Source organism: Manis pentadactyla, chromosome X (genome assembly GCF_030020395.1).
Source record: "Manis pentadactyla isolate mManPen7 chromosome X, mManPen7.hap1, whole genome shotgun sequence".
Taxonomy (NCBI): Eukaryota; Metazoa; Chordata; class Mammalia; order Pholidota; family Manidae; genus Manis; species Manis pentadactyla.
Window position 1 is genome coordinate 130,196,766 of NC_080038.1, and position 27,046 is coordinate 130,223,811.

Here is a 27,046-nt window from a genome sequence, read left to right on the forward strand (position 1 = left end):
TTTACATGGATCTAATACTTTTAAAATGCATTTTAGGGGAGAAATCCATTTTTTTTAGAACCATCTATTTTAATTACCATCACAGATGGAAACAAGTTAACAAGTACGGCTGGTGTGCAAGAAGAGGTGAGATTTCATTTTTTAAATTTCGTTTAAATGGCAGAGAACATGCAGCTATTTCTGTGGGAGGCATAAATTTCCAGTTAAGAATAAGTTTGATTAAACCTTCCATCTTTATAATCCTTGAAAGATTGCTTCATTTTATTGCATACATGAAAGAAAAGCGAACCTTTAAATTCTTTGTTCATTTTTGTATGGGTCATTATGATGAAACTTTTCAAATTTTGCCTTATCAGCTTCATCTTCCTTTGAATTCTCCTCTGCCTGGAAGTGAACTGACCAAAGAACCTTTTCGTTGGGATCAAAGGTTATTTGCCCTGGTGTTGCGTTTGCCTGGATTGGCATCTACTGAACCAGAGCAACTAGGGAGTGTACCAACTGATGAATCTGCCATCACACAGATGTGCGAAGTCACGGGAGGTATTGGCAATAGTTAACATTTCTAAAGGAAGAATTCAGGGCAGCAGAGTATAGTTTTTCTTAAACACTATGTCCAGTCTTGTTTTCCTTAAGAATCTTTTAACTCTGCTGCTTAAGGTCATCATTAGTGTGATGTTTGCTGCCAAAGTAGTTATAATTATTTCAAGATAACATTTTAAGATTTCAAAGGCTTGTATTTTTAAATAGCATTTTATTTGATCAAACTTGTACTATTTGTTTTTCCTTCTGGTACAGGTCGCTCCTACTGTGTTAGAACACAAAGAATGTTGAATCAATGTTTAGAATCTCTAGTTCAAAAAGTTCAGAGTGGTGTAGTTATTAACTTTGAAAAAACAGGACCAGATCCACTTCCTATTGGAGAAGGTACAGTAGATAACTTTGTTTTCACCCTAAGGTATTATATACGAGAGTGATCTGAGATTGGGGAGACACTAAACTAATCATAATAGACAGTCTTCACTATCCACATGCATTCACGTGGTTACAAACATCCATCCAAACAACGACCATTCATTCATTGCCTCTGTGTACATGTCAGGAGGCCAGATTCTAACAACTTTAATTCAATGTCAAATCTTCCTAAGAAAATTCTGCCTTTTCCCTACATGTTCCATGTTTCCTGGTCCCAGTTTTGGGATGACACTGAACTATTCCTCTCTCTTTTGAAGAAATGCCTGGAGATTTTCCACAGAGTGTCACTTAACTAGCAATCTGGTTTTGGTCTTGTGAGTGCCAAATGTGCCAAGCTGGCATTATGAAATCTGTGTTTGTTACCACATGTCAGCAAGAGACTATGAATGTTTATCCAGGAACTGCTAATATTCTATAAGATCCCACACCATCATTTTCCTGGCCAGTTTTTAACGGCAGAACCTTTCCTCTTCAAATAAGATTTTATAGAAAGTTCAACGTCTTAAAATAGATGAAAGCAGAGCTATTTTTGTATAGGGGAAGGAACTTCTCCCTCAAATCATACCTGCACTGCAAGGCTTCCTCAGAGCCCTATTCTAGGCTGTTGCTTCTCCTCATCCCTGTCAGCTCACACGCATACATACATATGTGTACCTAGACGCCATCATTACTGCAGTGCTCGGCTGATCTGATCCATATGCTGTAATTGCCATGGCCATAATCAATGGTAGCTGTGTAGAGAAGCAAAGTGAGCAGGTGCACAGGGCCGGAAAGACACACATTTCTGTCTGAAGTAGTGGATCCTTTTTGCTGTTCACTCTCAGAACACTTTGAGAAGCTGTTGGAAAAACAGAGACCCCCCCTCCCTAGAAAAACAAAGGCCACACACAACTCCCAATTCTGTATTTAATTTCAGGGGTTTCTTGGACTCCAATTTAAGAATATCTGCCATAGAAGACTGAAGCTTCATAGCCTATTTTAAATTAATGGACTTAATTGTAAAGGAAGGACATGTTATATTGCTAACGATTGACTGCTCAGTCTATAATTTTGTGTTCATCACCTTAATGTGTACCAGAACTTCATACTGAAAACCTATTGGATTTGGTGTCATGTAAATAGTTCAGATTTTCTTTCTAGCTCCATCTCCCCTTTGCCCAGAATTCTTAACTCCTGAGACTCTGATGAAAGCTAAGAACTCTGTCCTCAGAAAGATCCACATCACCCTAATTGTGAGCTCAACTTTCGGCAGGGTGGTGGGGGGAACTCTCTTGGTCCCCTGAAGCCATTACATGTATTCCCTAGAGTAACATGGACCCCAGTAAATCTCCTGGTCTAAGGTAATATTTGTTTAAAGTAATGCTTAAGTAAGTAAATCAAATTACGTATAATTTAAGAAAAAATGAGACTCATTAAAACATGCCTTTTATAAATGTAGAGTAATGAATCCTAGCATTAATGGTTATATAACTCTGCCTTGCCCTGTTTTGGGGGGGCAAATGAAATATGCTGGTTTAAATAATTCAGGGTACATTACTTAACATTATACAATGCCCAGTTTCCATGGAGTTTTAACTATAACGAACTCATCCACAACAAGCTTGGTGCATTTGCTTTGTGTCCCCTCCCCCAAATATGTGCATAGATTGTATTGCCGGCATTCTCTTCACCTGCGTGTGAACTTGTGTCATTTTTATTTTGCCTTTGTGGTCATTGGGTCCAACTGCTTAGTAAACAATATTTTTTGCGTCTAATTGGGAATAGAAAGAAAATCTAAATGGAATTGATGACCTATTTTGTCAGATTCTGAAAGTGTAAAACTATACCAGGGAATGAACAATTTCATTTGCCTAATTTGGAAAAATAACTGTAGTCATTTGCTGTATGTAATTTATGTGTCCCAGTCTCAGAAAATCTAAAACCAATTTTGCCATAGTTTTCCACATAACTACGTATCTTGGTTGGTTGTCCTTAAGGATGAGTGGGGTGGGACGTTGGATTACCCAGGATAGACTTGGTGAAAAGAATTGTAGGAGAGGACATTCAGCAATTCTAGTACAGTCCCTTTTTCCCTTCCATTTCGCATGAATCACAGTTTTTTGCTTTTAGCTGAAAAATTTGTATGAGATCAGCAGCTGTAAAAAGGAAATTCATGCCTTTGTCTTTTGTTTGACTTTTAGATGGCTTTATGGATTCATCTAGGCCAAGCAACTCATTTGCTGCTCACCCGTGGTACAGTTGCCATAAGCTCATTTATGTGCGACCTAACTCTAAAACTGGTGTTCCTGTTGGACACTGGCCAATTCCAGAGTCTTTTTGGCCAGATCAGAATTTACCTTCACTAGTAAGTGTCATAAAACAGAAAGGTAAACATCATTCTGGATTTTCAATTTCTGATTACAGTGAACCTTTTAAAACAGCTTTGAGGTTTTAAGCCATGCCTTCTATCTGTTGCTCGAAGTCTAGTGTGTACCTAAAAACAAGAGAAGACTTCCTCTCTATTTGACATTGTTTCTTTTCAGTTGCCTTTGCCACCTGAACTGCTTTCTTTGGATGTTAAAGCATTGTTATTTTGGATGCTGCTGCCTTCTGTGACTTGGTTTTTATTTCAGAGCAGCTGACTTGATTTACATGGTAAAAACAATGTCAACAAAGTGCTGGCATTGATTTTCATGTACATCCTCAGGAAATTAAAGCTTAGTTTGCACCTCATGTAGGTTCTAGAAACATATTCAAAACAGGTAATTCTCCTTCCTCCTGGGAAGTCATTAGACACCTAGTGGAACTTTGTAGACCTCCTTTTCATCTTATTGTAACCAATGGACTTGTGTTCCTCGGAAATACACCTTACAGTGATGACTCATTAAGTAATAATTTAACAATGATTTCTAAGTAAGGACTTGTCTTTTTGTTCACTGCATTTGGTAAAAGAGGGTTGGATATCGTAGCTGCTCCTAATGCCAGATGAACTGGCTTTGGGGAGGGAGGGGTGGTTTCTAGTAATAAGGGAAAGCATATGAAACCCACTGTCCCTTTCATCTTTTGCCCTCCCCCCAAGCCACTATAAAAGGCCTGAGTAATCCATCTTGTTTGAGGGGGGCACAAAAAGGACACTCCTCCAGTTTAGCGACTCCCTGGTTCAGCTAATCTATATTCTGGCTAAGTTTTAGAAATGTCTGGCATGAACTGTGTTTTGTCCTGGATTGCTATTTTCAGGCCTCCCGCATTCAGGAGTGGCCACGAAAGGCCTGGATATACCACCACTGAAGAGCCATTTCAGCCCGTGCTATGGGTGAGGGTAAATCTCCACCTTCTCTCAGGGCTCCAAGGTGACACACTTGTCCAGTCTCAGTGCCCAGTTACTCTCAGCCCCTACAAAGCCCAGAGGGAATATTCTAGTTTTGAGTTTACTTCCTTATTGCTAGTGATGGGGCTTTCCTCATGTCTTTATTGATTTTTTAATAGGCTTAAATCTAATAAGCCAGAAATATCTCTCAAGTTTAATTAAAATTAAAGTCAGGAAAAATTGGCATAAAAGAAATTCCAAGGAACACACATAGCCTAGCTTTAAAAGCACATTCTAGTGCTGTTTTTCTCAGCTCCCAAAATATCTCGCAGGCTTGTAAGTCATAAAAGCGAATGAGCATGTCTTCCCTTTTATGAAGAAAGCAGAGATGTTCTGTCAGACTCATATTAGCCTTACAGATCTCTCTGCAAGAACAGGCAGAGCCACATCTCACCCTTGTCCCTGGGACTTGTCCTATCTCATTCTTTCTCCAGATTGCCTTCGCTGCCACCATTTCTGTCTCTGGTGCTCTCCTTTTCCACAAACTAAACCTGTTAATAAAACGGCTGCTCCACCAAACTGCTCTTGTACAGCAGGCGCACAGGCCTTTGCAGCCCGGCCAGAAGCATGTGTGGGTGTGAGAAGTGCTGTACAAATTGAACCTGAAAAAAAATGTCAGCTGCACCCTGCAGTTGTGACTTGCTAGTTTTTGGTCTCTATCTTCCCCTTCCCATGCCTTTACAATTTCTCATCTGGCTTGTTAGTGGCTGTAGCTCTGTCATAGCCTCCTTAGGAAGCTTCCTGGGCATCTCCCCTAGCAGTGTCTGGATTATCTGTAACCTCACGGTACAAAGGAATGAAAGACAGGTAATGCTTGGAGAGTCAAAAAGTGCATCTGAAATTCAGGGTTCATCCTATGGAGCATAATGACTTCTTAAACATATTCAAACCATTTTTATTTTTCACTTCACTGAAATTTTAGTTATGAGTGTTATAATTTACCTGTCTACTTCCCAATGCCAAGTAGATGGTGGAGATAAAGAATCTGAGTCCCCTCCTCCCATGGAAGCCTTTGGTGATACCCAGAGGTCAGGAGCCCTCTTTCTCAAAGCACTAGCCTGTATCTCAGTGATGGTTTAGCAAAACATCAAAGAGGTTGCAGAATTCTCAGAAATGTAAGCTCGCTTGATAATAGATCATATTTTCCCCTCTTGTTTTTTAGCCTCCACGAACATCTCATCCTGTTGTGAGATTCTCCTGTGTAGATTGTGAGCCGATGGTAATAGATAAACTTCCTTTTGACAAATATGAACTTGAACCTTCACCCTTAACTCAGTACATCCTGGAACGAAAGTCTCCCCATACCTGCTGGCAGGTACTCATCCTTACTTGTCCGCTGAATGTCTGTAACCACTCTGGGATCTTGGAATCGTTTTTAGAAGTTTCAAAGGTTAATCTAGGAATAGTAGGCTGAGTCGGTTAATAATGTTGATTGCAAATGCTCTCAAATAAGCAACAGGGCCAAGCAAATAATTTCAGAATGACATGAATCATAAGCCTTCTGCATTGCCATTTAAAGCAGAAGAATCTGATGAAACCTGTGTGCTGAGGATTTGGAGGAGTCCCCTGAGACCTATCCAAGGAGCCCAGGTTAAGAATCTCCAATCTAAAGCATATAATTCTATTCAGCTATGGCTTCTGCAGCTGAAGCAAAGTTCTCAGCCCTTAGTGTAACTTTGGTAGATTGGAAGTACAGGATATTTTGACTTAAGCCCTGAGACCACTTTCTGTATCACTGTAATGTAACCAAAGTCTTCTTCTTATAGTACAAACCACATCGGTGTGTGTAATGTGGATTTTACTTGAGTGAGGCAAATGCACAAACACTGGCTCTTCCCAGTATTACACATCAGCCCGAAGGACTCGCTGATTTGTTCATAGACTCACTTTTGGATTTTAATTTCTAAAAATCCAGGCATGGCAGTCACAGCCTTTTTATTTGGCTACAGTAAGGAAGTCCTGCACTGTAAGGATGTTTGTTTTTTTTTCTAACAGCACCGTAGTGCAATCCGTAATGTTAGGTTCTGTTTACGCAAGGAAAACTTGCAGACTGCCATCTGTTTCATCTTAAAATGTGAGATTATCGCTAGTAGTTGTCTTGAAGCTACTGGAATTCTCCAAAGATGCTGGAACCGGGTAGAAAAAAAGGAATAGGCTTAAAGCAAGGATCTAAAAAGTTCAAGAAACAGAACAATCTTATAAATATAATAACTGGGCAAAAGAAACCAGACATAAATGTTCACATATTGTATGGTTCCCCTTTATATATGTTCACAAAGAAGTAAAACTGACTTACTTTGTTAGAAGTCAGGGAGTGCAGAACAGTGAGCAGAAAGAGACAGGAAGGGATCTTGGGTCATGTTCTGTTTCTTGATTTGGGTGTTGATTATGCATGTGCGCCTTTGCTTTGTGAGCATTCATTGAGCTATATACTTATAAGTCATGCACTTTTTTGAATGTACATTTATATTTCAATTAAATAAACCCAAAATGTGCTAGAAATATAGAGATACAGATAACAGGATGCTAACTTAAAATCAAGAAAGGAGGTTTGAATTTACGGATCGAAAAATTTGCTATAAAATTACAAAGTATACATTTTGCTTAAAGTAAACCCTCCTTTCTATATAGCACATTCCTTCTACATCTTCTCCAAGGAAACTTAAGAAATCCTGTCCCTGCTCCCGGCTCTGCCCCTCAAATATGCCCCATGTCTTTCTCTTATATCTTAAGTTACTTTGATTTAGAGTAGTTTTAATAGAATGAATTAGCAGCAGTGAAAAGGAATTAGATAAAACAGGAGCCAGGATATTTGGCAAAATCCTAATGGAGACTGGATTCTGACCCTAGTTCTGCCACCAACTATGTGGTCTTGGACCAGACACTTACTTTTCTCTAGACTAGATGGTCTCTAATGATCCCTTTGAACCTCCAAAATTCTATGAATCTGCAGGTGTTCAGGAATTTGGGAAAACTCAACGGGCTTATGGGAAGGAAGGAAGGGAAGGAGGGAGGGAGAGAGGAACAAAAAACAGCACTTTTCCTTTCATGGGAATCATAGTTTTGACCTTTGACAGCTGTGTGTAACTTTTTTGTCTTTATGATGATATTTTCCCCTGTCCTATTATAGAGGGAAATCTAGCATGTTTTATTACAGTTATCTGTTTTCATTAGGGTTCAAATGAAGCATGATATCTAGTGGATGAGTCATGTTTTATAGCACAACTTACCTTAGTCATAAATTACATAGGAAAGATTTATTCTTAGCCACAACTAAACATAGCAAGAATTTAGTGAACTGGTAGTGATATTGCTGGTACTAAGAATTAGTAAGGTAGATGGATTCTATTCACCACCAGGGTTTGACTTTTGTCTTAAATGATCCTCCTGAAGGACTTCAGAAAAGGTGTAAAGCTCTATGTCCCTAAAAGTATATACTGGTGCCCTGATTTGGGCCAAAGGATAAAGAGGGGGCTTAGAGAAAACATCATAGCTAGAGGACTCCAGTAGGGCATATCAAGTGTATGGGACCTGACAATATATGTCAAATCATGAATATCAGTAAGAAATAAGATGATAGTCACATGGAATAAAGATTAATGTCTTAATCTGCACTGAATGCTTGCTCTACCAGTGTAATTTACAAGAGGAAATGCCTTCCAAATTGAACCAAAGCATCTCCTTGCTGTCTCAAAATAATTAGCACCAGTGCCTGGCTTATAATAGGCTAGTCAATAAATATTTATTGGATGAAAAATAAATAAATTGCCATTGTGCTAACCAAGTAAATATTTGGGTATTGTTGATGTAGCCTGTGGTCTTTGAATGATTATTGCCTAGCACAGTTTCATTTTTTTAATGTAATTTATAAAATAATTGTAATCTGAACATTCTTATTTAGTCTGATATATTTTGACATAAGCACAGGCTAAAAGCACTGTTCTCATTTTAAAATCACATTTAAACTGTGCCATGGACATCATTATGGAATGTTGCTGTGAGTTTGGCCTTATACAAAATCCTTATTTTCATGACTGTCCATTACCTCATATTCTTCTCAGGTATTTGTTACTAGCAGTGGAAAATATAATGAACTTGGATATCCATTTGGTTATTTAAAAGCCAGTACGACTTTAACTTGTGTAAACCTCTTTGTGATGCCGTACAACTACCCAGTTTTACTCCCTCTTTTAGGTAAGTAAAGGATGTGCCAATGAATCATCTCTAAAATACAACAAAACTGAAACGTAGATAACAGATTAAGCATGTTAAATGTAGTCAAAGTGTAATTGATACCAGAATACATAAAGTCTACAAACTGATTTGAAAGGATAGAATTTGCATACTGCATTCTGTTTTGTTCATTTTCTTTTTATTGCTTTTCCATCCAACGGAAGAGACACTTCACCTCTGGTGCATGATCCTTACTCTGTCCTTCAGGTTCTGAGCCCCCATGCTGTCACCCTCCCTTGCCCCCTCTATTTATAAAAGCTCTTGGCTTTTTTGTAGACTAGTTGGGGCCAAAAAATACCACTGATTGGACTAACGCTCCAAGAATCTGATGGTTTTATTCAGAAAATAGGGCTTCTGTGGGGCTATTGGCTCACATTTGTTCTTCCACAAAAGAATATTTAATGCTCTTACAACATCTGTTTTAGTCAGGGTAGCAAGCTACAGAACTAGGTGCAAGTGTAAATTTTGCAGTAACTGTAGTCATAGAAGCTGTGGTTCCCATGGCAAAATTCTAAAAGGAACAACTCCAGACACTCAGAACCATTGAAAATGTGTGTGGAGATTTTTTTCTCATTTAAAGAGCCACATCCATTCAGAGTACATAGTACTACCATGTGGTAGCCTTCTGGTTGTAAAGTTGTGAACCTTTTTATTTGGTGGGGTTTCTTAATTTTTGCAAAAGGATCTAACCTTTCCTAAGCTTTAATATAGTCATAAAAAGCATACGATTATCAGTGCTATAAATAATATATGCATTAAATGTACTGAAAAAGCATTTTTTTTCAGTGTTGCAAGTTAAGAATGGGCCATCATAACTATATTAGCAGGATTGTTTTATATAGCCTACCTATTTTGTTTCTTTGTCCCGTCTAAAAATATCTTCTAAGAGGTGACTGTCACTGATATAAAATAGAGTTATGTCTATATGATGAATAAAGCTACCTGTATTTTGTGGATTTATTTAAATTAGCTATAAATTAACAAATTATTTACTATTTATTAATTTTATTAAATACATAAATACTTTATGACCCCAGTTTTCATAGCTATAAAGTGAAGCATTAGACTAGGTAATCTTCACTTAGACTGTATTATTTTCTATTTTTTGAGTATACTTTTCATATTGAGATAACTGTAGATTCACATGCAGTTGTATGAAATAATAAGAGGTGCCACCCAAAGCCCAGGCAACAGAAGCAAAAATAAACACATGGGACTTCGTCAAAGGACCCAGTCAACAGAGTGAACAGAAAACCTATGGAATGGGGAAAAATTTATAATCATTTCTCTGGTCATTTTGGGGGTGAGGGTCTATTTTCTGTTACTCAGATTGGGTGATTTCTGTTGCTCTGCTTTCCAGCTCGCTGATTCTTTCCTCTCTCCCCTTCATTCTGCTTTTGAGCCTGTCCATTGAGCTTTTCATTTTGGTTATTGTATTTTTCAGTCACAAAATTTCCATTTGTTTCTTCTTTGCATCTAATACTGTTGCTTTCTATTTCCTTGCTGAGGCTTTCTATTTTTTTCTCCTTGTTTCAAGCCCATTTATAATTGCCTGCCAAAACATTTCTTTTGATGGCTCATTTTAAATCTTCACTGGATGTTTTTAACATGTCTGTCATTTCATTGTTGGCATCTCTTGGTTGCCTTCTTGAATTCGTTTTGAGGTCTTCCAGGTTCTTGTTATGATGAATGACATTCAGTTGAAACCTGTACATTTTCAGCATTATGCTAGGAGTCTCTGGATCTTCTGTTTCGGCTTGCTTTCTCTCACACTCCTCCAGCAGATATTGCGAGGTATTGCTTCGTTAGGGCCAGAAGCGTGTAGAAGTCCAGGTTCCTCACTGGGCCTGTGTTGACACCCAAAGGGAGGGGCTCCTTGTTACTGCTCCTCCCTAGGATGATACCGCCCTGGCTGGAAGAAGTTAAGAGTTCCTCAGTGCTCCTGCCTACATGGACTCCACTGACACCATAGGGGTGGAGGTGGCCTCATTCCCACAGCACAGTGGAAAAGTTCTCTAGAACTACTGTGGGCTGAATTCCAGGATCTCCAGCAAGACCCATCCTCTAAACCTGGCCTTTGCTGGTCTCTCAGGTAATAGAGGCCAGATGTGGACATGGCATAATGGTTAAGAGGAAACATTCAGTTCTTCCTTCACCTAAAACCTTCTGCGCCTAAGCTGCCACATGTTGCCTGTTCCCAGTACTATGTAAGGTCAAATCCTGGCACTGTCCTTCTGGTCACCTGTTAGTCGGTCAATTTGTTCCCCACATGCCAAGTTCCCCTTCTTTCTGAAATGTCTTCTGTCACCAGAGAGACATGTGTAGCATTTGTCCCTGGTCCTCCTTAACCTACGACACTGAGAATCCAACCCTGCCAGGAGAATCACCATCCCTTTGGCAAACATCCCAAACCAGAAACCCCAGAGGCATCTTTGATTCCTCCCTCTTTCCATTTGAGTGCCACCCCATCCTTGACTCAGTTCCCATTTTGCCTTTCGGCTTCAAATATCCATTTCCAGACTTTTCTATAACCTATGTCTTCCAAGGAACATAGGGTTTTTTGCAGACTTGTGCCCCTGAATCCCAAACTTGGGTTTCATGTCAAGGTGCTGAAATAGACACAGTCAACATTTCTCCCATCACTTCACTTTCTGGCTTGTGTAGCCTCCATAGTTACTAAGAGTATGGACTGTAGGGCATAGCCACCCTCGTATGAATTGTGGCTCTGCTGTGTGCTAGTTTTGGGACCTTGGATAAGATACTTAACCTCTCTGTGCCTCAGTTATGTCATATTTGAAGTGGAGATAATGATAGTACCTACCTCCAAGGGATTTATTTGGGATTAAATGAATTAACACAGTTAAATTGCATAAAACTCATCTGGCAAATAGTAACTGTTCAATAATGCCATTAGTAATAGTACTGGTATTGTCATTATTAATACTATGTTATCTTAGTAGCTCTTGAAGGCCTTGCTATTTCATATTAGAGATATAATATAAAGATAAAGGATAGTTTTGCAGTTTTGGTGGGCAAGGCATTTAGTAAAAAGGAAAGTTAAGTCACACACGCTTCATAACACCCAGGAACATTACTATATTACTAAATAGTACAAGAACTGTCCATAAAGTGACCCCTGTTTACCCTTTACCAATTCAAGATTTCCACCAAAAGTAGTTAGCAAAGGTTTAATTATTTAAGCACTAAAACATGCCTGGGATAGATAAGTGAGGCTTCATTGAATCAATGAGCTACCATAAGAATCATGTCAGTAAGAAGGTCACCAGATTATCACAGTTGGCAAGATTCTCTCTCAATTAGGAATTTCGTTTTTCTGTTCAGGGCCAATAACTACAGAAATAAAGGCATTTGTAGCTACATTTTTAAAATTTTCTTAAATATACTGTATTCAATTTACCTGTTTTTTTTAAATTAAGAACTGGGAATTTGGGTAAAAGATAAAATTCAGCTCCATATTAAGACCAGTTAAGGTGGAAAAGAGAGTAATAGAAAAGGGTTAATTCGATGTGTATTGATCACTACATATTCGGTGCTTCACATCTTACATGCTTTTTTCATTTTATACTAAGTTATCGCTACACAATCTAGTTCCTTTGAACAGCCCAGTGTGGTAAGGCGATTGTCATTAAACCCATTTTATAGATGAAGTGGAGGCACAGAAAGGTGAAGTGATTTCTCAAAGCTCACTCAGCTAAGTATGTGGCTGAGCTTGGACTCAAACCCACGTCTTCCTCCTCTTTGAAGCAGGAAATGGGGAGAAAAGAACTGGAAGAGAAAATAGTAGTTTTTGGTTCGTTGGCAGTATCATTTTACTTTTGTTCTATATTCTCATCTCCTCATCTTTCCAATGTTCATTAGCTAATTGTTTATGACATCTTTACTGTACCATCCCAGAGACTCCATGTGAGTGGAAATCTAATACCATGTTAATCATTTTGTGAGCTTCAGAGATAGAGATTAAAGCAGTGTTACCCTGTTAGCTCTCTACCCTTACTCTAGACTGTGGACAATTTTCTTTCTTCCTTCCACCCCCATTAAAAAAAATCCGACAAGAAATAATTAGACTAAATTGGCTCCTGGGTAGAATCGTTGCAACTGCATTGTTAGAAATATTAAGACTATTATCGACTCTCATTATCTAATCTATTTATATCTAAATGTCTCTCCAGTCTTGTGGCATTTAAATTTGTCAGTTTCCAAAATCTGCCTAATTCCCAACAGACTCCACATAAAGACACAGTATAACAGGATATTTCCACGGTTTCTCATCCCTTTCTGTCAAGGTATGAATGGTCTTTAAAGGGCCTGCATGTTACAATGAGCCAGAAATCTCTTCAGATCTTTTTTTCTTTGTTCTTTCTACCCTGTACCAGAAGAACAAAAGAGCCACATTTTGTGACTTTGTAAATTCATTTAAATTAGTTTCAACAGGAGTGAATAATTTATTATAGGGGTAAAAGGAAGACAATATGGAGTTGCTTTTCTTAATTAAAGTAATTCAGAATTTCAAAGAATATCCCTATTTGTAGAGAAAGTATACACGTGGCATAGGGATGGTTTTGTCCCTGGAAATAAAGCATTTGTCTTTTGGATATGAGCCAATAAAACCTGAAGAAACAAAGTAGAGAATGAATTTATAATATCTTGGGTATTTAGAGTAAGTATGGCAGGTTCATGTTGCCGTCTGGGGATATCAACTTTGACTTACTATATTTAATTCATTTTTACCTTTAGAAGGAAATAATGAAGATGCTTTGGAAATTTCCATGTACTGTATATCATGTATTTAGATCATAAAATAATTAAATTTAAGTGTGAAAAGGTAGGGGATATCTGTTTGTTTAAGGAAAATGTCTTTAGTCATATTAATGCACAGGTCATTCAAGAGACATGTTTAGTTGCACAGAATTTTAAAGTTCGACCTAACATCTCTACTTGCTTTTATTACTAGTACCATCACCCAATTGTTACCTAATATTTGAGAGACCCAGAGTTTAGCTCAAAATGCTTGACCACTGCAATCAAAGAAATGAAGAAGGGGGGAAATATGGCTGAATAAAAAGAATCCAAAACATAATTTGGAGCTTGCCACCATTGCCTGGAATTGAAAGGCTTAGCTTTTTATCTCACACGCTTTGTAAAGTCTCTTACCTTGACCTTTCAGCAAAAAGCATAGCACCCTCTATTTATTTATCTATTTATTTATTATTGGGGTATAATTGACATACTATGTATTAGTTTCAGGTATACAACATAATGATTCAATATCTGTACACACTGCAAACTGATCACCACAATAAGTCTAGTTAACATCTGTCACCACACATAGTTACAATTTTGTGTGTGCATGATGAGAACTTTTAAGATCTACTCTGTTAAGCAACTTTCAAATATGCAACCCAGTATTACTAACTATAGGCACCATGCTGTACATTACATCCCCAGGACTTATTTATTTTATAAGTGGAAGTTTGTGCCATTTGACCCCCTTCAGCCATTTCGCCCACCCCCACCTCTGGCAGCCACCAGTCTGTTCTCTGTATCTGTGAATTGGGTTTTTTGTTTTCTCTTGTTGTTGTTGTTTTGACACTCTTTATTTAAATAAAAGAGATACTACATCAATCAGTGACCATGAATACCCACTCAGGGGAAAATTACTACAGTAGAGTTATCGATATGTAATAGGTCAGAAAAATATTGCACGTGGGTCAGAGTCAGTGTTAATATTCTATGTTATGTAGCTTCACAGACAGAAGAGGAATATGTAAGAGGAATATGTAACTTGAGAATTTATTTCATTTTCTAGAAAACTACTATATACAGTTTTGGTAGACAGTACCAAAAAAGGCAGTCAAATAAATGCCAATGAAAGGTTTCATCTAATGTAATTAAAACTTGAGATTTCTAAGAAATTATATAATATGGGTTGCTTGGTTTAGATCTTGGAATTTGGGACTGGAATAATGTAGTATTTTTTTGTTTTTTTCTTATAGATGACTTGTTTAAAGTTCACAAGCTTAAGCCAAATCTGAAGTGGCGACAGGCTTTTGACAGCTACTTAAAAACTCTGCCTCCATACTACTTATTAGTATGTATTTATGTGTATATATGTATTAACTATATCATGATGATTCTTGTCACCAGAAATGTCAGTGAATGAAAAGCTTTACCCTTGAAATAAGATAGATTTTAAAAATAAGTATTTGTGTTGCCATTGTCTTCTCAAATTATGTGTAAGAGCTTGGAGATGTCGTGGTGGCACAAAAGAGAACTGTTCATTTTATTTCCTTTAACTGCCATGGTTATTTTTATAAGACACATCTAGGATGTTTCTCTTACTAAAACTAACCTTACCAAATTGTAATTTTGGAATTTAAGAAAAATAGGTCTGGATTTATGTATTATATCAACTTCCCTTTTTAACTCTAGAAATTGTCGATATGGGGTTTCCCTCTGAAAAAAATTCCCGAAGACAATATATTTACTTATTGCCGTTAAGTGTGTCCTAGACACAGCACAAAGTAGGGGTGCTGACTGGGAGGGAGATCCAAAAAGAATCAAAACTATGTGGCCTCATTTGGGTTTTTACAATTGGAGAAAAACATTCATGACCTTTTTGAACTAGTCATATAATCTAAATCATGATTATCGAAGTCATTTCAGAGGTGGAAGTGGTAAACCTTACACCACGTTTCTAGAGGTGAAAAGGCAGAATCCTAAATGGCACCGTTTGTTGGTTAGCCTTTACCATGGCAGGAATGGGGCGCACAGGAAGTGCAATGGGAAATGACTTTATGACTTGGGAATTAAGACTGAAAGCAATTTACCTGTGTGTATTTGCTGTTACTTGCTCTCCTTATCCCACTCTCTTCTGATTTTGTTACTTTCTGCTCCTTACTTCTCTGCTATTTTCATTGCCACTTTTTAATGTTCCATGTTTGGTTTTATGTGCAGCACCTTGACTTCTAAGAAATGAATCATGTCCCTTTGCCCCTTATAACTGAACTTTTGAGTATTTTAAGATTTATTCTATTCTTACTGTTGTGTATTTTGTTTCCTTATAGCCATTAAAGAAAGCACTAAGGATGATGGGAGCTCCAAATCTGATATCAGATAATTTAGATTGTGGACTTAGTTACAGTGTTATCTCTTACCTTAAAAAACTCAGCCAACAGGTAGTATTGGTAAAAACAAACAAACAAAAACCCTTTGCCCTCAGAAGTGCATTTCCTTATTCTTTAGTGTAATTGTAACTTTTCAAATTAAATGTGTATATATTTCTACACTTTATGGACTAGTAATAATGTGATTCTCTATGGCTTCTAGCTTCACCATCACACTGCAGTTAAGGGTCTGTCAGTATCATTGGATGCTGTGCCGTTTCTCCTTTTGCTTGCCAGTTTGTCCTACCCACAAGCTGGTTGATATTTTGTGGCCTAAGAGGGGCAGAGGCTTAATAGAATTATCTCCTGGGTCACATTTTGTCTTTCCTCGACTTAGTTTCTCCTCAAATCACATCGGGCTAGAGCATCTCCCCTTTTTAAGTCAGCACAATGAGGCATGGTATGATTAAATGACTTGCCTGAAATTAATTTTTAGGTCATAAATATCCATATGCCTTTTTCTTGGAGAGGGGGAGATGAGACCAGTGCTCAAACTGGAGGGTGATAGGCCCCTAGGGGACCTGGAGAGTGGGGTTCAGCCTCCTCTCTTCTTACCCTCCATCTGTCCCTTTATACCCCCACCTCATTCACCATTATCACCTTGTCCCTTGCCTGCCCCTCTCTATTAGTACCTCATCCTCCACTCACCCCTACTTATCATACTTCTCACCTCTACCTAGCCCATTCTTGCAGGATGGAAATGTTTGAGAACTACTGAGTTAGAGCTTTACTGCCATACCAATATGTTACATTACATGACAAATTAATGCAGCTCTTTTACCTTCTTCTTATGCACAAATGTATTCCCAGGTAGGGAACAGTAGTAGCATTTGCAGTGGCTCTAATGCTTCAAGCTGGATATGTTTGGAAGTTGGGCCTTTAGAAAATAAAGAGTAATAAACAAAAGAGTGTCAGATTTCACTAAAGAACCAAAATGACCCCACAGTACAGGATGCTGACACACCTTGCTAGGCAAAAACTTAAGTATGGTCTGGAGTTTACCAGCTCCTACCAGCCCAGTGTGCTCATAAATGCAAAGAAAGTAAAGGCAAACCCAGAATTCTGACCTACCAAGTGTGCCCTGAACCACCTTTCCTCTCTGCTAATAGATTTTTGTTGTTAATGTTTTGTTTTGGTTATTGATTTATTTATTGACCTATTGATTTACATTTTTTTATTTGATGTTTATCTTAGGCCTTTAAGGCTGTGTCAGCAGGGTATGGCCACAAGGAAGAATAGTGAACAGAGCTGACACTCACAGAAGCTCTGAGATCTTCTGGGACACACTGATGTATAGTTTTATAGATGAACTCTCAGGACCAATAATGGAAACAGACTCATTTGCTCTTATCCCTTATTTCATGACTTCATTTTTTTTAAAGATGACAAACTTACATAGTTCCAATAATTAGGGAAAATTAATGAGTATCTCTGACCAGACTATAAGAAATTCAGAATTATTTTGGGCTTACTGGACATTGGTGGAATTCTCTTTTTAGAGAAAAAGAAAAGATCTTTACTAATTTATAATAGCTCTAATTACTAATTTAATACCTCTATGTCACCAGTGTTCCTTGAACCATCTCAGATGTATGTAGATCACAAAATATGCCCATTGTATTGCTACAGGGCAGACTCAAGCAAAATTTATCAGTATGGTATGAAAGTGTCTATTAAGAGGATTTTTTTGTTGTAAGTTAATAAGAAATTTATGGAGTACACATTACAAATTATTTACTTGGTAATATTTGTTCAATTAAGCATGACTTGTTTTGAGTGGTCTGCTATTAGAAATAAACAGTTTGAGTTTTTCAGCGATAATGCCAATCTATGTAATCTGAATTTTAGCACCAGTTTACATTTATAAATATAGTCTTAAACCTTTATGTCCAAAGTGAACATGCTGGCTTAGACTAGATTTTACAGTAACAGAACGTGATTTTAAATGTCTACAAGTGCAGTTCTTACCCATGGTTTCCATTCTCTCCATGAGTCAATCATAGTTTTGACACTAGACAAGAGAAAAAAAATGTATTAAGTTATTTATCTTTCTAGGCCCCTCCCTCTGTTTGCTGTGGTAGTGCAGAGAAGCACAGGAAAATGTTTAATTACCTGTTTTTCTGTGATTTGCAATTGAAAATTGTTCTGTGGGGCTCTTAAAGTATTATCTTTCTTAAGTAGTAAGAAAACAATGATAAAATAGATCTTTTCATAACATACTATATACTTTCCTTTTAGACCAAACTAGAGTCCGAACGCATACTAGCATCAGTGGGGAAGAAACCTCCCCAGGAAACTGGAATCAAAGTGAAAAATCATTTAGGAGGTGGTGTGTCTTTGACTCACAATAAAACTTTCAGAAAACTATTGAAAGAAATCATAGGGGAGACTGCTCCGAGACTGACAGAATTGAATTCCAAAGAGTTTGCTGGTTTCCAAGTAGGGCTCTTAAACAAGGTAAGTTGTGACGTGAAGAGCTTGTGATTTGTTTGAACTTGTCTGATACATTTATGTCTTTCATATTGCTTTAGTTTTGAAATAATCACAATCTTGTTTTGGACTTCGTAGTCTTTAATGTATCAGTTTAGTAATTGTTCTGCCAGCAAAAATGGATTGGTCCAGAAGACAATACGGAACTAAATGTACAGGATGTGTTTGGGGAGGAGGGTAATGTCTGTGAAAGAGAAAGGGGAGAGCAGGCGGGGAGAGCCTCCAGGCCACACAGCTGATGGAGCACCTGTGAGTGGACAAGGAATGCGGGGAGGAGTGGGTCTGACGAGCCTCAGGCAGCGGTGTTGCTGGGAACAAGTATTGCCCAGCCCCACAGGGACCTCTGGCACCAAGATATCCCATAGAGGAGGTCCTCAGTGGGCAGAACGGGCCAGGCCCCAACGCCCCGATGTTCCTGAGGCGCTGTCTCGGGGCGGCGTGGGAAGAGCCCGGCCTGGACTCCGACCCTGCGGCAGACCCTGAGGCACCGCAGCTGGAGGCGCCCGGCTAGCTGTGCTCCTTGCAGATCAGCCATTGCTTCCTGGAGGGAGATCCCAGCAGCTCACCTCCACGGCTGCCAGACGATTGCATCTAGATTTTGTGCGGTGATCCCAAGAGGCCACCGTGGGAATACCTCTCAGGATTTGGTGTTTTAAATGACATACTTGGAAGAAGATATTCCCGTGGCTTTAATGCTCTGTGAGTGTGTTAGCATTCAGAGCAAGACCTGTGAAGGCAAATTTTCCTCTGGGAAAATGCTACTGTGTTAGTTGTATTGAATGTAGACCTCTTCATGAAGATTTTAAAAGGGTTAACTATCAATCTAGAAATGAAAAGGTCAGAAGTAACCGAAATTAAAATTTGTTTCATTTCAAATAGGACTTGAAACCTCAGACATATAGAAATGCTTATGATATTCCACGTAGAGGTCTTTTAGACCAGTTAACCAGAATGAGATCCAATCTGCTGAAAACACACAAGTTTATTGTCGGACAAGATGAAGGTAAATGAGCAAAGAAGTACTTTTGTTGAGTAGGAAAATGCCAAGCCTAACTTACGCAAAGGTGCTTATTGCATACTAAGCAGGTTATTTTGCAATCCTCTAAAGTTTAGAATGTCTGTTTTTACTAATCCCTGTATCTACCCAGGCCAAAGCTTATTGTTCTTAGATAGGGAGAAGTGTGCTTTAATCAATGCATGTGTTACACACCCATGCTTTAGCTCTTGTGAGCCTTAAAACAGCCGCATAAGATAGTAGCCCAGCCCCATGAGATAATGTTTTTATGCCCATTTTATGGATTTGGGGAAAAAGAGTGAGCATTTTAGTAGTTTGCCCACATTTAATGAGTTGGAAAATGGCAGAACCTGGTTCTGTCAGATTTTGGAATTGCACACCCCAATACTATACCATTTAGCCTACTGTGGTGAATTCGATCCAGAATTCCTCATTTATGTGACAAGAATGAACCTGATAGTGTCCGGGATAATTGTTGATGGTGTACAATTCCCTTTTGCTGCATTTTGTTCCTTTAAAACAGAGTCATTTTTCCATCAAAATGAGCAAATGTTAGCCTGGCCAACCTCTTTAAAATGATAAACCAAGTTTTGTGGGGAGTGGGTACTTGTCTAGGCAGACAGCCTGTAAATTTGTCAAACTCTCCAAGAGGGTAAGGCCTGCTCATCAAGGTTCTGTGGATGAAAAGAGAAAACCATGGAGCTTAGGATCTTCAAAACACAAACAAATAGGGTGTTTTGAGTTGAGATGGTGGTGTAAGGGATGTCAGCCCATTCTCAAACCTAGTTTGAAGGGTAAGGGAATTGTTCTTGGCCTAGTGATTTGAGTTTGTAGGCAGTAGTGATGGTAGACTGAGCAGTAAGTGGGATGAAAAGAGATGATTTTAGATTCTAGAACTCAAGATTTTGGACTATCAGATGCCAAGGTACACATCGCTTAAAACGGAGTATGACCATGTCCTCTCAAAAGGACCATACACTTGTATGTATGTGTGTATGTATAGCATCTGTTTCTTTTCTGGTTATTTTTCAGATTCCCTTCATAGTGTCCCAGTTGCACAAATGGGTAACTATCAGGAATATCTAAAGACACTGGCTTCTCCACTTCGAGAGATTGATCCAGATCAACCAAAAAGACTGCATACTTTTGGCAATCCATTTAAACAAGATAAGAAGGTAGGATACCTATTTCTATGTCTGCCTAAATTGTGAAGTGTTGCTGTAATTTCTTTCTTCCGGGCAAGATGAATATAAATCAGAGGTCCTTCTTCTGTTAGTTAAAAAAATAAAATATGACTCCAGGGCTCTTTGTGAATGGAAACCGGAAGCCTCCTGATGCCAGAGTGTGTGGCTTGAAGAAAATAATAGCTGACATTGGTTGAAAATAATAGCTAACATTGATAGAGAATACTAGTAGGAGCTGGTGTTTTAAATGATCATATTAAATGCTCACAACCATTCTGCAGATGAGTATTACTACCTGCCCTGTTACGAGAAGAACTCAAGGTTCACAGTGGTCAAATGGCTTACCCTGAGTGACACAGCTGATAAGAGCCAGGATTGAACTCACATCATTCCAGCTCTAGATTCTGTGCTTATTCCCACCTCTGCACACTAATTCCTTTCATACTGATCACCATTTATTTCCTTTGTTTCTATTATTGGTGTGAAGTGGAGTGCCTTTCAGTCTAGTTTTGTCACAGAAGAGATCATTGCACAGTCTGCACCTTACTATTAATGGTATTACTCCTCCATGAGTGCAGATAATAATCCCCATTTGTCTTCATGTTTAAGTGGTCAAGTCAGTGTATCTCTCACATATACACACACAGACAAACAGACCCCTCACATTTAGATCTCTAGTCGGACAATTCCATGATTAAACCCTATGTTGGTGATGTAATGCATGATTGTATATGCAGGTGAAGAGTGCTTGCAGTGTTGGTTTTAATGCAATGTGTTCTTTGGTGTTTTCTAGGGAATGATGATCGATGAAGCAGATGAGTTTGTAGCAGGGCCACAAAACAAAGTGAAACGTCCTGGAGAAGCCAACAGTCCTCTGTCATCTAAAAGGAGGCGGAGTATGTCCCTGCTGTTGAGGAAACCACAAACACCGCCTACTGTAACTAACCATGTGGGCGGAACGGGACCACCCTCAGCCTCGTGGGTCCCATCTTATCCAAACCTCATAAAACCCACCCTTGTACACACAGGTATAGAGTAGTGGTTGTGATTTCCTTCTGGCTCCTAGAGGACTAAGACACTAAACAGTTTGATTTTCCTTTGTTCATGTCTTTTGTATTTAAGTTTTTTGTTCATTAAGTAAACAAGTATTAAGTCATCAATGTAGTAGGTATAAAGGGCCGTGTGGGGAGCAGAGACACTGTTCAGAGATCTCAATCTATATGAGGGGGAAAGATCCATAGTTACATAGTAGTTAACATGAGATGGAGAAATGGAGAGAGCTGAAGATGTCTGTTTTGCCACGGCAAGACATAATGGTTGGGCGACCATGTGGAGTCCTGCACAAATCAGAATGAGAGAGCAGGTGCCGAGGCAGTAGGGGTAGGTAGTCTCAGTAAGAGGATGGGTCTACATCTGGTCTCTCTGTCCTCACTTATCTGCTGTCTCTACTCCAGGGCAGTCTGGCTGCCTCCTCTGCTCCACTGAAGTGGGTTTTTCCAAGGTCCCAGTATCTGTGAATGTTGCCATTACTTCCTTAGGTATTCGACCCTCCTCCACAGATACTTCTCTGGGTTCCCAGACACCACAAACTCCTGGTTTTCTGTTCCCCATAGTAGTGATTTCTTTTCATCCTGTTTTGCTGATTTCTCCTGTTCTTTCCCACCTCTAAATAATGTAGAAACCCTCTCTTTGACTGCACTCTCTCTCTAGGCGATCTCATGTAGTCTTGGGGCTCTAAGTAAACTATACATTTCATCAACTCAGATATTTGTACCTCTAGACCACAACTTGCTCCAAACTCCAGACACAAACTGTGGACAGGGTTCCTCCACTTAGGTGTTGAATAGCCATATAAAACTCAAAGGCTTCATGCATTTCTAATGAGCTCCTCTTGACCTTCCTTCTCTCCACCACAGCCCTACTTGCAGCCTTCCAGGCGTAGTGACTGATGCCTTCCAGCTTTGTGCTGGGAAAGCTCTAACAGCCCCTGTCCTTGGGCGTGGGGGTTGGGAGAGCAAAGAAGCCCTAGACTGTAGTATTTGCAGATTTTCACAGTGTAAATAATTCTAACATTATTGATGTCAAGCTATCAATGTGAGCTCACTGAACCAGACCAGGAAGACATGGGCATACTCCACTCCCATGAGCACTTGTGCCCCAAGACTGGCACCCTTCAGGCACTATTATTTACCCAGTGGTCCAGCTGAAAAACTTTAGAGCCACCATGATTTCCCTTTCATTCTCACTTCCATCCCTTACCAGGTCCAGCCATTCCATATTCAGTATAATTCCTGCATCCCACCATTTCTCTCCATTCCTCTGATCTATGCTGTCATCATCTGTCAGCAAGCTAATACAACAGCTTCTTAGGTGATTTCTGTGCTTCCCTTTCTTGTTCCTGTCTAACCCTTTTCTGCCCTGCAGCCCTCATGATCATGTCCACACAGAAACCGGACCATGACAGGTCCATCCCGATAAGCCATCACCAACTTGCCTGTGGGCCCAGAACCGAAAGGGAACTGCCGACTGTGGTCTCCAAGCTGTGCATGAGCTGGCCCTGCCATCCTCTCCTAACACGAGTCCTGTCTGTCTCTGCTTGCTCTCTCTGCCTCTCGGCTGTGCTCTCTGCCCGCTGTCCCTGCCCCGGGGCCTTGCGCTTGCCCTCACGGCGGCCTGGAACTCTCCCTCCTCAGCCGGCACGTTCTCCTGCTCCAGGCTCTGCCCGAAGCCCTCCTCCTCAGAAGGCCCACCCAACCCCCAGTCCACTCGGGCTGCCCTCCTGCTCCCTGTCCCATCCCTGCTTACTCTTCCCTGACACAAACTCGGACCGTGATTACATCATGTGCTCGGTGTGCACTCACTGTGTGACGGCCCCAGGAGAATGTACCGGCCGTAAGGGTAGGGGCACCTTCTGACTGTCCTGTTCACGCACCCCCCTGCCCCCAGTGCCCTGGTGCGGTGCCTGGCTCAGAGGAGGCGGAGTCAATGAAGTGGAGGAGTCAGGCTTGCGCTGCCCAGAAATTCACCTCTCTAAGGCAGAAAGGAGGGGTGAGGGTTTTGGTGATGAGATACATATAAAGCCTTCAGACCCAAAGGCCACCTCTGTGTTCTCAGAACTTTGGAGGTAGAGAGGAGGGAGGTTGAGGGGGTCCCATGCAGTCTGGTATCAAGTTCAGTAAAGCATGGCATTTTATAGGTAAATTACAGGAATCAAGACATCGATTGAGACTTGCTGCTTTTCATCCTGTAAAGCACAAGCTGCCACTAAGCCGTGAGTGCCAGGGAAGGTTTATTAGTTGTACTGTCTCATTAGGTTCCATATGTATTCACGTGCTGTGAAGAGAAGAAAATGGTTTTGGTTATTATTTTCCTGAGCTCAATCTGAGGACTCTCAGACTCCATCCGTACACCCTCTTGCTTTGTAAGACATAAATCTCCTCAAACCTGAGAGCACCATGATTTACCTGTGGGATTGATATAACGCCCCTACCTCACAGCTCAGCTTCTTTATTTCATTTCCAGATGTTCCTGTCACTCATGATGTCCATGAGAAGAAGGTAGAAAATGGTCAAAATGCCCCTGATGGCTTCTTGTCAAAGCCTGCTTCACCTGAGCTTACCAATGTGGCAGGGGATGGTATTCCACCGAACCAGCTGGATCCGCTGTCTGACGACTTCACCAGTTTAAGGAAAGATGGCCTGATTCACAAACCCGGCAGCAGTGCAGTTACGGGAGGTTCCAAAGACTGCAGTGTCTCTGGGGGTGATCGGAAAGTCTCAGTGGTAGCTACTTCAGGAACTGTACCAGACACATGGCAGGTAACTCCTGCTATGGCACAAGGGATCAATGCTGATATAAAGCATCAGTTAATGAAGGAAGTTCGAAAATTTGGACGAAGTAAGTAGTGAAAGAACATCTATCAAAGTATAATGGGAGGGCCCCTCATTCTATGATTCAGAATACAGTCACATAATCCCGTGAGGTACACTTTGGGAAGTATTGAGTTTTCACACAATTTAAAGTGATTCCTCTTGCTTTCTTTAATTAAAAAGACCCAATACGCCTCTGTCTTTTTTAGCCCTTACTTACTGTAATAATTTCCTTTGGCTGCTGTCTCAAGTTACTATAAACTTATTTGGTGTGAAGCTGTATTATCTTACAGTTGTGGAAAACAGAATTCTGAAATCATTCTTGCTGGGCCAAAATGAAGGTAGTGGCAAGTCGGTGTTCCTTCTGGAGCCCCTAGGGAGAATCTGTTTCCTTGCCTTTTCCAGCTTCTACAGGCTGCCTGCGTTCCTTTGCTCACGGACCCTTCCTCCGCTCTCAAGCCGGCAACATTAGCACCTTCTCTTCTCTCTAACCTCTGCTCCCGTCCTTACATCGTTTCTCTCTAACTTTGCTGCCTCCCCTATATGGATATTTGTGAATACATTGAACCTACCCGCATAAACCTGGATAATCTCCCCATCTCAAGATCCGTAACATAATTACATCTGCAAAATAAAGTCCCTTTTGCCATGTAAGGTAAAACATATTCACAGATTCCAGGGATCAGGACGTGGATGACTTTGGCCGTTTTTGTATGCAGATATTCTGATATGAGGGTTTACAATAAAAACTACAGTTAATTTTCCACCTGTGAAGAATGATTGCTGAGGATGTGTAAAGATTGAATTTTATTTCCCATTCGTATTTTTTTTTTAATACTGAAGGTTTTTTTTTTTAATATCTTCAGAATACGAAAGAATTTTCATTTTGCTTGAAGGAGTACAAGGACCTCTTGCGGTCAAGAAACAGTTTGTTGAATTTACCATCAAGGAAGCCGCAAGGTGGGTGTAAAGAGGAGCTCTTCATTTTTTTGAAGCACAAGGGCCCAGTGCAGGACAGGGGGGAGAAATAGGCTCTGCCTTGCTTTTCTCAAACCCTGGCGCTCACTCACCATTAAGGCTGTCTCCAGAGGCAGTTAGATTGATTTTAAATGAGTCCAGCTCATTCATTCAATGAGTCGTCTAGGCTCACCTCAGTCTGAGGCGGGCTTGGGTCCTCAACTGGCATTGTTAGTATTTGCTAAACCTTGTCTTTACAGAAGGGTACATTTTTTATTCCCATGTAGATTATCAGTTCGACCTTGTACTCTCCACAGTGCTTTGCATGTCCAAAGTGCTTTAAGTACTTGAACAAATGTGTTGGTTCATAAAATGTGTCTTTGTTTTTAGGTTTAAAAGACGAGTCTTAATTCAATACCTTGAGAAGATACTAGAAAAAATAGATTCTCACCACTTTCTCAACAATGTTAATCACATCAGCAGTAGATCGTCATGTTAACCCAGAGAACAAGGAGGAAAAAGGACAAGACTTCTGTGCTGTAGGATGGAGCGGGATGTTGTTGAGGCTTCCTAGAATGTTTTAGTCAAGGGAAGGGCCTTCCAGAGGCTGAGAAAAAGCAGGGGGAGCTTTGTATTTTATGATTCTTTGGCAGTAAAAGCTGGCCTTGGCCCTAAGAGTTTTCTTTGAAAGTATTAATTTGTTTCTTTTCCCAATTGAGGAAGTCGATGTTATTAATTCAGCAGGTTAAATGCAGTAAACACTGTCGCCCCTCCCTCATGTGATTAGGGTCCACTCATTTGAACTTCGTGGTTCCAGGTATTTCTAGAGTGGCTAGCGGCCCCCTGCAAGTGGAGCACCACCCAGTGCTCTTACCATGTCCTCTAGACAGAACAGGTGTTCAGAATCCATCCGGTAATCTTGTGCGTGCTGAACAAGGTTTTCAACAATTCCTAGTTGTGCCTTCTAAACCATGCAATATTCAGGATAGTTTGAATCAAAGAGTAAGAAAGCTGCTATTCAGGTAACTTATTTCTCTGTGTGAGGGGGCAGGGCGAGTCACCAAATAATCTACCTCCAACTCTCTTGTAGTTTGTCTAGAGACATTACAAAGTACACCTGAGGCCGCCCCAACCCCTGACGTTTGTTCTTGCATATGGTGGATGACAGATAGTCTTCAGGTGGACTTGTACATTCTGTGCTTTGGAAGCACTTAAAGAAGAAAAATCATGTATGTATTTCCTTTAATGTTTATACAAAGGTTTATATGGAGCAGTATTGTTATGTTTGTATTAATTTGTGAAATTTAAGTGTACAAAGAGATTTTGACTTTGCATATATAAAATAAATCATTTTATTGATTTTACAAGTTCATTAATGCTAGAAGAATTTCTAGTTTTGTCTTTCTTGTGATTTGTTATTCCTTTCAGGAAAGGAGCACACACTATTAAACTAAGATGCTGATATAAGGATGTAAGCTTTAAAATGTCACTCGCAGAACTGAGTGAGGTTGGTGCAAATGACAGAGTAGGGCCCTCTGGGGGCCAATCCCTCTCTAGAAACTCTGAAAACACTGGAAAAAACCTGTCAGAATCAAGTTTGCTGGAACTCTGGAAGAGTCAAAGGCTTACAGCAACCAAGTGAATGCCGAATCAGGAGAAAAGCCATTGAAACACAATAGATAGGCAGTGTTCCGTGGCATTTTAAGTTACCCTTGATCCATACCTCGCCCTAATAGGCAGTGGTGTTGAAGGCGGAAGCGTTCTAATTGTGGGTTCCTAGTTGTGGAGGGAAGAAG

General features: G+C 39.9%; 1 protein-coding gene across 9 annotated transcripts in view; it reads left to right on the top strand.

Annotated features, from left to right (window-relative positions):
* Window positions 1-26,613, top strand: part of LOC118929225 (integrator complex subunit 6-like) — a 57,021-nt gene extending 30,408 nt beyond the window's left edge. For 5 of the 9 annotated variants that reach the window (XM_057495740.1, XM_057495737.1, XM_057495739.1 and 2 more), the window contains 15 exons: window positions 37-126; window positions 357-540; window positions 796-924; window positions 3,153-3,316; window positions 5,481-5,633; window positions 8,380-8,512; window positions 14,566-14,660; window positions 15,637-15,747; window positions 17,974-18,192; window positions 19,105-19,228; window positions 20,273-20,415; window positions 21,218-21,452; window positions 23,947-24,321; window positions 25,160-25,253; window positions 25,641-26,613. In XM_057495740.1, the coding sequence (XP_057351723.1) occupies window positions 37-126; window positions 357-540; window positions 796-924; window positions 3,153-3,316; window positions 5,481-5,633; window positions 8,380-8,512; window positions 14,566-14,660; window positions 15,637-15,747; window positions 17,974-18,192; window positions 19,105-19,228; window positions 20,273-20,415; window positions 21,218-21,452; window positions 23,947-24,321; window positions 25,160-25,253; window positions 25,641-25,749 (2,358 nt within the window). In that variant the 3' untranslated portion in view covers window positions 25,750-26,613. The remainder of the gene's footprint in view (window positions 1-36; window positions 127-356; window positions 541-795; window positions 925-3,152; window positions 3,317-5,480; window positions 5,634-8,379; window positions 8,513-14,565; window positions 14,661-15,636; window positions 15,748-17,973; window positions 18,193-19,104; window positions 19,229-20,272; window positions 20,416-21,217; window positions 21,453-23,946; window positions 24,322-25,159; window positions 25,254-25,640) is intronic. The other 4 variants (XM_057495742.1, XM_057495741.1, XM_057495743.1 and 1 more) reach the window with 3 other exon arrangements.
* Window positions 26,614-27,046: the final 433 nt, after the last annotated feature.